We start from the raw sequence: 16,312 nt of genomic DNA, 5'->3' as shown, positions 1-16,312 counted from the left end.
ACATCTATTTTGCTGGCAATAGAGTCCCAAAGTTCTTCAGCAATGTGAGCTGCAGTGCAATTGTTGTCCCTGCTTCAAGTAAAGCCATTCTGCATTGAAGCTTGTAGTAGCTCTTGGCTGACCAGGCAGAAAGTGGTCCAGCCCCTTTAAATGAAATTAAATTAAAGCACAGATATCAAAAGTATAGAATAGATGGCATTTTGCATCCTGCAGAGAACCATGTTTTGGTTGTGGAATTGAAGCCAAGTATCGTAGAAAGCCTTTTTGCTTGCCAGTTGTACCTTTACCCTTCAGTAGGCTTGCATAGATAACCATATATTTATATATATATATATATATATATATATATATATATATAGTGATGTGTGTTGTGAAACTACAAGTCCCAGCATACCCTGCTAGCTGTTGCCTGGGTACCCGCTGGCAAAGCTTGCTGGGGCTTGCAGTCTCACTACACCTGGAGAGCCACAAGTTGTCCTGGCCTGTTATACAGTATATATAGTCATTACACTGAAGCCAATAACATGGTGGTCTGCATAAGACCAATAGAGAGGTGCTAAGTTTTATAATTCCATATTTTATGGAAAAAAAAAAACCTTTAGGCAATGAAAACCTTTGACTATATTACCAATATTATTTTAATGAAATAACTAATTCAGAAAATATGTAATACATTTTTAGATTGTCTTAAACTTACTTGAAAATCTTGCCAGAGGTCGAGCATTTTTGTCACCAGCTTCATTTGCAACTGAAAATAATGAAGACAAAAATAAATTGTACATTACACTTAAATAAAAATATTAAAATAAAAACACATTTAAAATGTAGCAGTTAAATTTATTTTAGGAAATAGTGTTGCAAAGACAATACAGTTTATTATGAAAAAAGAAGTATAGAATGTAGTTGAAGTTAAAATTATCCTTTCTAATCAGTGTAATCTTAGAATGGCCTTTTTAGAAGCTCTGGGAGCCTGAAGTAAATTATGATTGTAAGCAAGAAGTACATATTAAGGACTACTAATAGATGTGGATTACTTCTTTCTATTCATAATTTATACAATGTAGCAGGGCTCATTTTAATTACCTAAAACACTCAAGCAATCACCTCAATTCCTTCTCAGCAGCCTCTGACACCCTCTCTTCATTTTATCCCACAAACGAAGATGAAGTATCTACTCTCTTATCTTCCTACTCTACCTCCTGACCTCTTGATCCTATTCCCTCACAAATCGGAAGATTATTGTCTCCTTTGCTTCTTCCACCTCTAACTAAAATCAGAAATCTCTCTCCCCCTCTCTACTGGTAACTTCCCATCAGTATACAAGCACATAGTGATTGCTTTTATTCTGAAAAAACATAATTCTGACCCAAACCCATCTCTTAACTCTCAAACCCCTCCAAGCTTCTAGAGAGACTTGCCTACATTCGCCTCACATGCTTCCTTTCTGAAAACTACCTATTGGATACACTTCAGTCTGGCTTTCACTCTCAACACCCCACAGATACTGTGTTGAGTTTAAGGCTGTCAATGATTTGATAACTGCTAAAATCAAAGGCCATTACTCTCTTCTAATTCTCCTGGATCTCTCTGCTGCATTTGACACTGTTGGCCATTCTCTTCTCATACACACGTTACAATCCCTAGGTCTTCAAGACACTGTTTTATCCTGGTTCTCAACCTACCTTTCTAACCGCTCTTTCAGTGTTAATTTCTCTGGGTCCACCTCTGCTCCACTTCCTTTATCAGTTGGAGTACCACAAGGCTCAGTACTAGAGGTCCTCTGCTGTTCTCTATCTAAACCACTTCTCTAGGAAAACTAATAAGCTTCTTTGGACTTCAGTATCATCTCTATGCTGATGATACCCAAATTTCCCCAAGATGAAATTATCTTTCTGCCATTTCCTCTTATCAACTTAAACTCTATCTTTAAAAAACAAAGTTATTAATGTTTCCATTCACCAACAGAAGTTGCCTACCTGACATTTCTATTTCTGTTGACAACATGACCATAAATCCCACCCCACAAGCTTGCTGCCTAGGTGTAATCCTTGACTCAGAACTATCATTTGTTCCCCACATTGACTCTATATTTAAATCATGTTGCATACATTTAAAAAAAACATTTCCAGAACATGCACATATCTTACACAAGATACTGCAAAAACTCTAATTCATGCACTCATCATCTCCCACATTGACTATTGCAATTCCCTTCTTACTGGTCTTCCCCTAAACAGACTAGCACCCCTATAATCTATTTTGCATGCAGTGGCCAGATTGATTTTCATTTCAAATCGTTATTCCTCTGCTGAATTACTCTGTCTCTACATTTTTACCAAATCCAATACAAAATAATTCTACTAACCTACAAGGCCATCAACAAAAGTGCACCAACATACATCTCCTCACTTGACTCAAAATATCTCTGAACACTACACCTCCATCTGCGTCTCTCATCCACTCTCATTGCATCCTCACATTCCCGGTTTACAGGACACAGCAACACCAATTTCCTGGCTGACAGAATTACCTCATGCTGTTATGTCCTTGCTGACAGTTTACACAGAGATTGACACATTGATTTTAATGTCTAAACCATACATGCCAACTTTAATGATCTCCCCTCCGACTACGCAAATCGGATAATTTTTCCCCCCGTTCTGCCCACTTCACAATGAAGTGGGCTGGATCCAGGAGATAGGTCTGCTCTCCTGGGGGAGAACTACCGTAAAACCAGGACATTTCAAAACTGCACTATCTCAAAATCAGCTGAACTTATTCTCCAGGGGCCTGATCAAGTTAAGAATCTTAACTCGAGAAACTTATTTCAGTGTCCTGGACAAAACCTTGTTAGAATGCAAGGGGTGCAAAATAGCATTCTGTTTTTCAAAAAAGTTAAATACTGACTGTTTTTTCATGTATCACACAAATATCAACTTTAAATTTCAGTGTACAATTAAGCTATCAAGTATTTGTGTGCTACATGAAAAAACTAGGGATGTGCACCGGCGACTTTTGGTGTCTCGTGTTTTGGATTCGGATTTTCGCAATGTTTTGGGTTCGGATTTGTTTCGCAAAACACCTGCCGAAAGGTTTTGGTTCGGATTTAAGGTTTTGAATTCGGATTTTTTTTTGAAAAAAGCATAAAAAGTTAAAAAATCAAGTTTTTGGGCTTATTTTCACTCCTACGCTATTATTAACCTCAATAGCATTCAATAACAATCATTTCCACTAATTTACAGTGTATTCTGAACACCTCACAATATTGTTATTAGTCCAAAACGTTGCAACGAGGTATCTTTCTGGACTGCGTAGTGGAGTGGTCCCCACAATATAATAAGAAAACCATCAACTGGTCTTAATTGCACCAAAAAATGTACCTGGACTGCGTAGAGGAGTGGTCACCACAATATAATTTAAAAACCCTTAACTTGTATGATTCACACCAAAAAATTTACCTGGACTGCGTAGAGGAGTGGTCACCACAATATAATTTAAAAACCCTCAAATGATCTGAATCCCACCAAAAATTGTACCTGGACTGCATAGAGGAAACCCTCCACGGGTCTGAATTAAAAAAAAAAAGTTTCTTGACTGCGTAGTGGGGTGGCCCCGGTACACAACTTTTTACCGGGGCCACAATATAATTAAAAAACCCTCCACGGGTCTGAATTCTACCAAAAAAAGTTTATGGACTGAATAGTGTAGTGTTCCCCACAGTATTATTTAAAAATTTTGCAGCAACAGTCAACGTTGTTTAATATCTGATACACCTCTATCTGGACTGCATAGTGGAGTGGCCCCGGTAGTAAATTTGGTACCGGGGCCACAATACCTCCTCCAACTTCCAAGTGTAGTGTTTATAACATATAAACACTACAGTAGTTCTAGAACGTCAATACCTCTTGTTTTAAATTATGACAGGGCATTTTACTTTTGGTTTAATTTTTTTAATTTGTTGACATTTTGTTTTACTTTTTGAACATGGCAAACGACTGTTGAATGGTCACATAATGCCAAAAAAAAGAGTTGCAAGATGGAATTGTCCTTGGGCCCTCCCACCCACCCTTATGTTGTTGAAATAGGACATGCACACTTTAACAAACCAATCATTTCAGCGACAGGGCCTACCAAACAACTGTGGCTGAAATGATTGGTTTATTTGGGCCCCCACACCAAAAAAACAATTCATCTCTCCCTGTACAAACTAAACAGGCTCTACTGAGGAAAGATGTCGTCCTCATCCTCAACCTCTGATTCCTCTCCCCCTACAGTGTGTACTTCCTCCTCCTCACACATTATCAATTCGTCCCCGCTGGACTCCACAACCACAGGTCCCTCTGTACTATCTGGAGGGCAGTGCTGTACTTCATTGAGGAATTGATTATTCATTTTTATAAACATCATTTTTTCAACGTTGTGAGGAAGCAACCTCCTTCGCCACTCACTGACCAGGTTCCCCGCTGCACTAAAAACTCTTTCCGAGTGCACACTGGAGGGGGGACAACTCAGGTAAAATAGAGCCAGTTTGTACAGGGGCTTCCAAACTGCCTTTTTTTCCTGCCAGTAACAATATGGACTGTCTGACATGTCTATTTGGATGGTGTCAGCAAAATAATCCTCCACCATTTTTTCTATTGTGACAGCATCCAATGCAGCAACAGTAGACATGTCTGCAATGATTGGCAGGTCCTTCAGTCCGGACCAGATGTTATCAGCATCCCCGCCAGCGGGTCTTTTAGGAAAACTGAGCTTTTTCCTCACAGCTTTATCCTCCAAATTTTTGTTTTCCATTATATGCAGCACAAGAGAGGGTACCCCTAAGCCACACACACTCGGCAAAGCCTTTAAAAATTATATGCGGCACAGGAGTGCCACTGGACTTATATTGCAGAATCAGTGAACTTTGTAATATTGCAGTACCACTGGACTTATACTGCAGAATCAGTGAACTTTGTAATATTGCAGTACCACTGGTGGACTTATACTGCAGAATCAGTGAACTTTGTAATATTGCAGTACCAATGGACTTATACTGCAGGATTGTTTTTGGATATTTTTTTTTAATTTATTTTTTTTATAATTATTATTTTTTTTTTTTTTTTATAACTTTTTTAAAAGTTTTTATAACATGGGAATAATGGGGAAATAACAATGCCCTTAGAAGGACAGAGCACAGGACACAGCACCACTGGACTGAACAGGACACAGCACAGGACCCTTGCAGCACCACTGAACTCAGAAGGACAGAGCACAGGACACAGCACCACTGGACTGAACAGGACACAGCACAGGACCCAGCAGCACCACTGAACTCAGAAGGACAGAGCACAGGACACAGCACCACTGGACTGAGCACAGCACAGGACAGCACAGCACAGGATATAGCAGGGCAGAGGACCACCTAACACAACCTCCCTCTACCCTGATCAATGCCTGAGTGAAGATGGCGACGGCCAGTGGGGAATTTATAGAATCTGAGTATCGCGAGATCCGACAACGGGATTATGACTCGGAGCCTCGCCTTCAGTTTTGCAATTGGCGGGAATACCCGGATCTGTCTCGGATCCGGCTCGGATCCGCAAGGTTCGGGTGGGCTCGGATTTCAGATATCCGAGCCCGCTCATCCCTAGAAAAAACAGTATTTAACTTATGTGCAAAACAGAATGATAATTTGCAACCCTTGCATTGTAACATGGTTTTGTCCAGGAGACTGAAATAAGAAGTTTCTCAAGTTAACATCCTTAATGAATCAGGCCCTAGAACCCTCCATCTCCCGGAAAAAAATAAATCACCTAGCCAATATCTCTTTGCATAAAATTTTTCCTGCAAATCAGTATTACTTTTAAAAGTTATCTGAAAAGTGTTTTAATAACGGAAGGCCTAGGTAAACCATAACTGTGGTGATGGGTTCTGCTATTATAAGTATAATATAGACCTAGACAATGGCTGACAGTGCTAAGAAAGTGATAGACATATTAGTGTACAATAACATTTGATCAAAAAGTCGAAAAGTCAAAGAGCACATCAATTAGCGATTTACATCCCAGTGCTATCATTAACTGTCTATCTCAGAAAAGGTTATAATAACAGTATATTTTAGACTAATCTATTTCTTTAGAGCAGTCATTTGGCATAAATGTTAGTTTTTAACATGAATTGTTTTGACTACGAGTGGATTTTAAATGACCATCTTTATGATTATCTTGGCATTCAGCATTCTAGTTCAAATACATTTTTATTCCTTATGATTTAATCAAAAACAATAAACAGCATCTTTACAGAAACTTTAAATGGTACATTGGTACTACTTAATGACTCTTAATTTACATAAAAAAATATTAGGGCTAAATAAAAGTGTGCACAATAGGCAAATAGAATCTTTGGGTTTGGCAGCATTTATGGGTGAGAAACCTATGCTTACAGAAGACCAAAGGATGATTGGTGAGCAATAATGTTTGATCTCACTTACTGCAAAACCACTTGCAAAGGAAAGAAATATGTTAGCAGCATTAAAAAACATCAATTGCTTATCACTCCTCATCCCGCATCACTGACATTTATTGTTCACTAAAGAGTGGTCGCTCCAGGACAAGATTATCCAAGTAAATAATTACCCGTATTTCCCCATGTATAAGACGCACCTTAATTTTGGCTCCGAAATTTGAAAAAAAAATATTACGGTAGCTGTCAAAAAAGGCAGGGAGAGTGTAATGGCCGGCTGCTTTAATTGTGATCAGAGCAGCTGGGCATCACACTCTCCCTGCAATGGCCCCCCTCCCGCTGCCAATGTGCCTCTGTCCCCCTCCTCCTGGATCCCTGCTGCCACTCTGCCTGTCCCCCGCCTGCTGGATCCCCGCTGCCACTCTGCCTGTCCCCCGCTTGCTGGATTCCCCGCCCCGCTGATACTGTAACGCTGCCCCGCTCCCCCTCGACCCCCCCCTCCTGTGCGTCTTATACATGGGGAAATACGGTAAACCATTAATTTATTGTGTGGAAAAAAATTTAAAAAATAAAAATCACCAATTAAGTCGTTTTGCAACAGCAATATAGTGATCGTTCCTCCTGCAATTGGGAGCCTTGTCCTATTATAGAAATTAGCACAACCCCTCTGTGTGGGATTAGGAATTTAAGTATCTAGGACCAGTATGAGGCCTTCTGTAAATTATAGTGCTGATCCCGATTTTGTAGTGCAAAAGATTCTCCCCAGCAGCACTGCTATAGGAATATATTTCATGGTAAACTAGAGGTTATATCTGAGGTGTTTGACTGTGATTTCCATTCTGAACATACTTAGTTGAACTGGAGAGTATGTGTTATTTGTTTGAGGGAATTAATGTCATGTGGGAACTGTTGTGGTTATTAATGTTATTTGGGGGTAGTAGTATTATGTGAGGACTGTATGGTGCATTAATATTATATGGGGGTTGGTGGGGTATTAATATGTGGGGGCTGGGGGCTTGTTGACATTATGTGGGGGCTGGTGGGCAGTATTAATGTACGGTGGAATTAAATTAAAGAGCTCATTGTGGGAAAGTCGAATGCTATTAAATTGATATTGGGGCTGGTTGGGGAAATAGGCCTATTTATTCAATGGGATTGCTAATATTTTAACATCTGGGCTGGTGGAGTAGAAATAGGGTTATTTATTAAATGGGATTGTTATTCATTTAATATCGGGACTGGTTTGGGGGTAAGAGGCCTATTTATTAAAGGTAAACTCTATCATTTTAATGTTGGGCTGGATGGGAGGAAACAAGCCTATTTATTAAATGTGGGTGGTATTTATTTCGTGTTAGACGTGGCTGAAGGGAGAGAAACTTAAATTTTTTCACTTGTTGCATGACTCTGACCAGGATCTGGCAAAGCAGCAACCAAGCTTAAGAGACCGGCAGCAAGTAGTCAAAGCTGAAAGAATAGGTAGAAAAGAGCAGAGTCTGTTCTGATTCTGGTAGGAAAGTCCAGATTTTGCTATAATCCCCCATGTTATCAGGACTTTGTCCCAACTGTACTGATTTAAGATGCTCTGTTCGGGATTGGGGAGCAGCATGCACCTAGCTGTGGTGGGCACTGTATTTCTGGTGTGCTTGTGGGGAAGGAGAGGGCATGGGAGTCAGCCTAGAGCTTGGTAGACATACACTTACAAGTAGACAAAAAATATCAATAACATGTAGAATGGACTGGGTCCGAGGAGTAGATTCGAGGGTAGTCTTGTAAACGGTTTGCATGGCTGCACAGTAGGTTGGCCTCCCTCCATTTGGCAGCATGTCACTGATTTGAGTTGGAGTTGGAATCTACTATTACCAGAGGCAAGCACAGGATTTCAAGAATGTTGAGGGGGCGTGGTCAGCTCATTGAGGGGGCATGGGTAGTACTAAACAAACACCAGTCCTCTGCCATCCCGCTCCATCCTCTCTTGTAATGTTTACACCCATTTACTGCGTCTGGCTCACCCTTACTGCTATTCTGCATTGCAGAGCAGCACAATGGGGGAAATAAACCTCCCAACTGTCCCTGCTGTTGGGACAAATTCCTCCCTGTGTGGGATTGAGGAAAAAAAATATCCCCTTCCCCTGTAGTTCATGTCCCACTCACACTGTTAATTAATGTTCTCACTGCCACGTATTTCATTTCCTACCCTTACTCTCTCAGGTAATTCATTTTCCACTCGCCTTCACTCCCAGCTGCCTGTGGTTCACCCCACCACCTATATAGGAGATTTATAACAGGCCAGGGTGGTCTTGGCAAGTGTAAACTAGCCCTTAAATGTGGTCTATCCCTGTAGGCTGTTTGAAATATCAATTTACTATGTTTAGCAGTATTACACAGAAATTTAAGATTACATATTGGAATGTGAAAACTTTTTTGACTGCTGCCATGCATCAGTCATAATAAATTTGCAGCTCTTATATGCTGCAATTTAATGAACCTTACAAATGGTAGATGTTTGTTTTTTTATTCACTTTGAATTGTTTGGTTCTGTTCATTGGGACAGTATTAAATATTTACTAATAATACAGACTGTCAGGATGATTACAATACTAATAATTTACCTCTGTACTGCTGACTGATCTGAGCTGAGTTAGATCATGCAGACAGTTGGACGGTATGACAGTGCGAAATAACGTGTAAAAAAAGTAGTGCAACCCTGTGCAAAATAAATTACATTAGTGAAACCTATAAACAAACTCTACTCTTCACTTAGCATTATACTAAATATAAGAACAACTGTATGCAACATATACTGTATAAACTATACAAAATCAATGCATTCTGTACATACATATCATGCATGTGCATATACTGCAGTCTGTTCTGTGCAAGTTGAGCTTCATCATGAATCAGGCTCTGTATGTTTAAACATTTACAGTTCACGGTGAATTTTTGGATATTTAGACAATTCCACAACTTATTGATTATTGGTACTCATGCACATTTTCTCGCACCCTATTGTCTCACTTTTCTTTGTTTGATATTGTATTATTACCATCAGTAATTAATTAACATGGTTTAATCCACCCTATAAGGGTTAAATCAGTGGTGGAAGTGGCGATTTATTTGGTGGTATAACATACCGCTACTTCTCCTACTGCTATCATTGTTAAACTATCAAATTCCATTCACTTACATTTTCCATACCACCACTATAAATTTCTACTTGAACCACTGGGTTAAATTATATCACAAGACGTATGTTTGCAAATCAAAACACATACAAACACAAACGTATTTTTGTGTGATATGACACCCTCAATGGTTTCATTGTAACATTGATAGATTAAATAGCGCTAATGATATATTTTATTATTTAGAAATGATCAAGTGGAATGGAAGTGAAATACAAATTGTGAAACTAGTGAAGAATAAAATGTTATTTCTTTTGTGCTTAATAGAAAATGTATCCTAATATTATTAATTAATACATTTATACAATAAATATTTACTTGGGGCACAAATTGCTATTATCTAGAAATAATGAAATGCGGTGGTAGTGAAGTATGAGACTAGCACTAATTAATATAATGAACAAATGAATATATTCCTATTTATGATTAGTAATATTTATACTGTAATAATATTAGATTTATTAATCTATGGTGTATTTTAACTAAAAGTATATTTAAATAGTATTATTGCCCATCGGATTATTGTTAAATCATATAACATCAGCCCATATTTATTTAAGAAGCATTAAAAAGCATATTTATATGTTTAATATAATCCATCCACTGTCGATTAACTCTTAGATTAGTAAACTCACCATGGGCTCAATTTATCAAATAGAGAAAAGCCCTATCTCTGGCGAAAACTAATGCCTGGCATTCCTTCTTCTGCTATCGCCATCTCAGGAGATATTCAATGAACAAAGTAATTGTATATTAAAATAAAGCATTTTTTCAACTGTGAATAATATTAAAATAATACATGTTTAAATATCTTTTTATGTATTTTTCAACATCGCTTTTTATTTAACAAGGAAAACTGAAAGCTCATGTCCGGTCTTTGAGTTCCACTGTGCATGAGTGAAGCAGCTATCCCTGGACACTTGGCCCGGCACAGTGGTAAGTCTGAGTATCTCTCAAGTGCCCTGGTGATACTTTAATTGTAAATCTTGTTGATTATACAATCAAATACATTGTCTATAAAGTAGCCATTAATTCACAACACATCTTAAAAAATATATAAATGCTTTGAAACTTGATTATGATAACCATGAAGAGAAGCAGTGCATAATGCATAAGTACACACATTATGGCCTATTGGTTTTATCAATATATATAAATACATACATACATATACATACATATTTATATATACATACATATATACATGTATATATACATGTACATATATATATATATATATATATATATATACACACATGCATACAGGTACTATTCATACAATTGTTAGAATATAATATTACATTATAATGGATTTTTCATGTAGGCTACTATATGTACAGTATGTAATTTTTTTTTTTTCCTACCAATTACTTTACATCTGTGTAAAGTTGTGTCCAAAGCTTGTTGTCTACTTTTAAAAAGTTAGTGGATTCATCGCTGTTTTTATTTTATCTTGCAAATATCAGTGAGACAGGGGATCTATCACTACTTTATTTTGAAAATGTTTTCTAGGCGACAAACATAGCTAAAGAGTTCTAGCTATGTAATATTTCTGAGGTGGGGGCAGTGCATCTTGCTGAAATCACCCCAATGTGATGGGACAGGGATCAAAAAAGCAATGACAAATGGAAGATGTAACCCTTCCTATCTAGTGAGACCAGAAACAGACACAAAATTTGAACAGGGCTCCATCCTACACCAGACCCCACAAGTGTCCCAAATTCGGTGATGCAGTCCAATTTTAGGGGATTGCTCTTCCATTCTGACTGCCAGGGCTGTTGGGAGATGTGTCCTGCTCATCTCAACAAACAAATGCTGCATACATGCCACTTGTACATACATAAATACTGGGGTGTTTTTAAGAGAAGGATGGGGGTTGTTGTGACACCAGACACCAAATTCCCAGAATGAGCCTCTAGTACCAGCTATTCTTGGTTTTCACCTTTCTCTTAGAGTTGGATATGCTCAATGCTGCACAGTTGCCCCCAGGTCTTGTGCACACATTAGCAGAGGCTTAGTCAGAGAATGACTCTGACAGAGGAAAAATATGGAGACACTAAACAAAACTGTACAGAGAAATGAAAACCAGCATGGTAACACAATCCATTGGTTGGGGCAGAAAAAGAGTAGGTCAGACACCAGGCAATGTCAAGAACCGAAAGAGGCAACTTAAACTCTCTAGACCTGATGCCTTAAAGAGTATTGCTGTGCACACATTCCCATCCATGCCCAGACAGATATTACTGTACATCTGCTTTCCTGTGCACGGGTTCAAGTGTTTTCTCACACATATGACCTTGTTGTGGATTTGGAAGAGCACATTAGAGGGAACCTGGATCTGGCTCCTTTTGCTAATGGTCCATTTTTTATTTTATTTTTTACAAACTTGGATTAAAAAAAAATAACAGCTCCAGCTTTGAGGACATTAATAAACTGTTTGAAAATGACTTCAATTCAGAAATGTAAAATCACACTGTAACGGCAGATTAGTTAAGAACCAGTGGCTGCCTTAACATTCTCCTCATGTTTATTTCATTATAATTACTAACATCCGTCTTTTTGAATTTTTGAGCATTGAGTTTACATTTGTTTAAAAGCTTATTTATGAATATGCAAATCATCCACGGGCTATTTTGAATGTTTTAATAAATTAATTTAAATTTGCCAGGATTTTAGAACTCACTAGTTTAATGACCACTTTGCACATCATCAGCAGGAGGGAAGTACATGTTTTACTTGTCAACCAGAAAGATTAATAAATTATACTCTAGAAAGCAAAATTATTGATCTCAAGAACTTAGAAGTGAGTGGGTAGACTTCATAACACATTATATTTACATGTCAAAAGTTGTGAGAGTTACAGCAATTCTCAAAGTCCACATGTGCTATATTAAATTTCAAGGAATTTTGTATTATTATTATTATTTATATATTAATAGCATAAGTACAACTTTTATGAGTGACTTATTTCTATGATGCTGTTGTCTGAGCACATCATATACCAAATTAAAAGCTGTTGGTCTGTAGATTTGCAGAAAAATATTGGCTTTGTAATCAGTTGCATTGTTTCAGAGTTATTTCACAAAACGTCCACCCGCCATTTACAACAATACATTATCATTGTCCTCTGAAAATGTGGCCATTGGCAATACACCTGTGCACATGCTGGTTGTTCTGGAAACTGTGGCAGTTAGTGAACTCTCCCTGTGCACCTGCTGGGTGACCTGGAACAATGAGCATTGTGCTGATATCAACACTACAATTATTTCCCAACTTCCAGGAACATTGTAAACTTATCTTAATGCTGATTCATTAGTTTTAGACGATGCAGTTGAGTCATCTCGCTATCCTATAGTAATCTTTAGTTCAATTACAATAAGCGAGATGCCACAACACAACCTTACGTTAGACATAGGCGCTACTGTTGATGCGAAATATGGACACTAGCAAAGGTTTGGTTAATGGTACAAGGCTTCAAGTGATGCATATGCAGCCCAATACATTAAATCTGATGGTTTTAAGTGGGGTGGCAGAAGAACACCGCATTGATCTACAAACAAGCGACACTTTTTTGCTTAAATGACGGAGATCCCATATAATTATCGCTTTCGCCATGACAAGAGTCAAGAACAAACCCTTCAAAAGGTTGGCCTGTGGTTACCAGAACCGGTGTATACACATGGGCAGCTTTATGTTTCAATATCCCGAGTGAAAACAGAAGCATCTATCAAAATTAAAGTTGACCATATCCAGCAATGTAACTCTGATGGAAGTTCTTCGTTCTTCAATGGAATAACTTATTCATATAATGTAATGTATAAAGAAATTCTTTAGTTCCTTTAATATAGTGATTTATAATATAGTTATTTATTTATTATAGTCCTTTTTGAACATTTTTGTATGTAACGTAGCATAGAAAATTTTTTATTGAATTATATTAATAAAGTAATTTAATCATTACATTTCAGTTTAATTTAAGGCAGTTACCACCAAGTTCCCTTAGTTGTTATTATTATTATTGTTATTACTAATAGTACACAAATTACAGTTGTGGAATTTCCTGCATTCAAATAAAATGTAATTCTTTATTTACATTTTTGCTGACATTATACTTTCATCAATAAAAGTGTTGAATAATAAGATATTTGCCAGACTCTTTAAAATGATATGTTTATATATGTAACACTAATACCTCTAAAGTCCTTCAGACTTAGTCTCCTGTTCCAGGCTCTAAGCAATGTATCATTCTGTACATTATGGAGGATGGTAAAGGGTTATCTGCTACTTATTAGCTTTATAAAAGAGTCACAAAGTCCATAATATGCATCCAGGAGTTGACTTTGAATGTCAACATTGACAATACACAACTGCTGATAATTGTGTACTTGCTGTTTAGTCAAAGAAAATTTTATTTAATAATGCCTCAGTGGTGAGAATATCTGTATAAACAGCAGTGAAATTTGTCATTATGTTTGGTAAGTTCCAACGTCAAAATGTGCCAAAGATTGATATATTTTAAGAAAATCCTCACAGTGATTGTTAACATACTTAACCAACCTTCTGTCTCTCCTGCACTACGTTCACAACAATGAGCCTGTAGTACTAGACAATTTTTAAATGACAAAGTTTAGCCCTTCCTAATAGTCTACCTGTCATGTTTTGAGAAACGCTGAGCTCTGCCACTCGCTCAGCACTTATTTGCATTGAGAGAGGGTGGGAGGAAGCTGGCAATCACATTTTGAGAGATGGCCAGTGATTAGCAGAGGTAGAAAGGCAGGCAAACCATGGTATTCTTCTTCCTGTTAGTCACTTACTTTTCTAAACTGCAAGGGACAGGTGGAACCAGTAGGAGGACATTCCTTTGCACGACAACAATTTAATTATCAAAGAAGTACTTGCACATATATTTTATCATTATTGTTTATTACTGTTTTTATTGATTTAAAAAGTAAATAAAAGGGGTGAGCTGGCACAGGGGATACGTGGCTACTTTAAATCAGTGGTGGACAATTTAATATTGTCACATTTTTTATTCCTCAAAGGAGCTAAATCCTGCAGCCATAAAATTTCACTTACAAATAATACTACAATTTACTAATTATGTTAGTGACTGGTGAGAAGGTACCCTGACCTAATCTTGGATTAACTTAAGTCTCCCGTGTGATTGCTCCATGCTACAATTTTAGATCAACTTTAAATTGCGGTACAGAAAGGGTGGCATGCAAAAGCAGCCAGTATGTCCCTGCATGCAAACAATAAATTAAAAAATAATTTGCACCCCATGGATTGCAACATTGTGGGCCTGATTCATCTTCGGACGTAAATCCCGCTGCGTGCAACATCTTGCGTGAAAAATCGGCACATGCTCAGAAACCCCTACACCAGTAAACGCATTTGCATCCAATTCATGTCCAAATGCATTGACACTTTCAACAGCCAACGACTTGAAAGGCGCAACGGGGCAGGAAGGGGCGGACACACACGGGCAATGTACAGTGAGGGCGTGCCGAGGTTGAGCACATGCAGATTCATCCAATTGAAGCTTTGGGCATCTCTCAGGTACGTGGTTTTTAGTTGTATCACTTGCACCAGCTACAGGGCAGGTGTAGGTGCCAACTGATAGTGATGACTGACATGCATGTAAGAACAAGTGTTTGCAAGTAAAATAATCTAAAAAAAATGCTTTTTTTTTCACAGAACGCATTAAGAACATCCTAATTGATGTATTTTATGCAAACAAAATGTTTTATTTATTAATTATTTATTATCATTTTTTACATATTTATTTTACCATGCGTGTTCTGTCTGTTAGCATATGGAAAGTAACGAATAGCCAGAGCATACTTATACCATATTCAAATGGAAACATTTCTTGAGATCCACTTGAACTTGAATACGTGAATACGTGAATACGTGCGTGTAAGCTACATCCAATTTTTTTAAATGCAAGTTGCGTTCTCATTTTGTTCGAAGATAAATCAAGCCAAGTTTGTCTAAGAGCAAGTTTACAAAAATATTTTGCCTTCCTCCTAACTCAGCATCAGTCCCACAGAGACCACCACTGATGGCTCATCTAGATCCTAAGTGTGGATGCGGCACACGACTGAATACCTCCTAACATTTTGCATCACATTAAGGGGAGTCTCCATATCATAGCTGGTGTGTCCACACCACTGTGTCACGTTAATGAACTTTTGCAGATGCCACTGACTGATATTAACACCACTAGATAGGGAGGCGCGGAGTCTAACGTACCCCCGGTGTTCACCAGGGACCCCTGCAAGGGGAAATGGGCATGGCTGCGTAAGGTGCGCAAGTCACGGTTCTCCAAGCTAGTCATCAGTGCAGTGGGAGAGAGCAGGAAGGGTTGTACAGTCCGGGTCAGTTGGCAAACGATACCGCAGTACAGAATTCAGATAACAACGAAGCCCAAATCGCAAGACTGAGGGAGGTCAGGAACAAGCTGGAGTCAGGAACCAGTAAACAACAATAGGAGCAAGGGAACAGGATAAAGCACGCTGGAGTAGGTGAACCAATACTCTGGCACAGGTATGGAAAAGGAGGTGCCTTATATAGCCTGACCTGGCTATATAAGGTAGAGATATAAGGTAGAGAGAGATTCCGCTGACAAACCAAGTACAGCAGCTCCTGCGCATGCGGGCCCGGCATACCCGGCATACCCGGAA

At 38.2% G+C, this 16,312-nt stretch overlaps 1 protein-coding gene across 4 annotated transcripts in view; it reads right to left on the bottom strand.

The window, feature by feature from the left end:
- PDE1C (phosphodiesterase 1C) overlaps positions 1-16,312 on the bottom strand; it is a 702,427-nt gene that overhangs the window by 478,697 nt on the left and 207,418 nt on the right. For all 4 annotated transcript variants that reach the window (XM_075212604.1, XM_075212600.1, XM_075212602.1 and 1 more), the window contains exon 2: positions 698-748. Coding sequence is in view for 3 of the 4 variants with exons in the window: in XM_075212600.1 (XP_075068701.1) it covers positions 698-748 (51 nt within the window). In the remaining variant the exon portion in view is untranslated. The remainder of the gene's footprint in view (positions 1-697; positions 749-16,312) is intronic.

This window comes from Mixophyes fleayi, chromosome 5 (genome assembly GCF_038048845.1).
Source record: "Mixophyes fleayi isolate aMixFle1 chromosome 5, aMixFle1.hap1, whole genome shotgun sequence".
Taxonomy (NCBI): domain Eukaryota; kingdom Metazoa; phylum Chordata; class Amphibia; order Anura; family Limnodynastidae; genus Mixophyes; species Mixophyes fleayi.
Note: the sequence above shows the minus strand (reverse complement) of the source record. Positions and strands in the feature narration are given on the sequence as shown.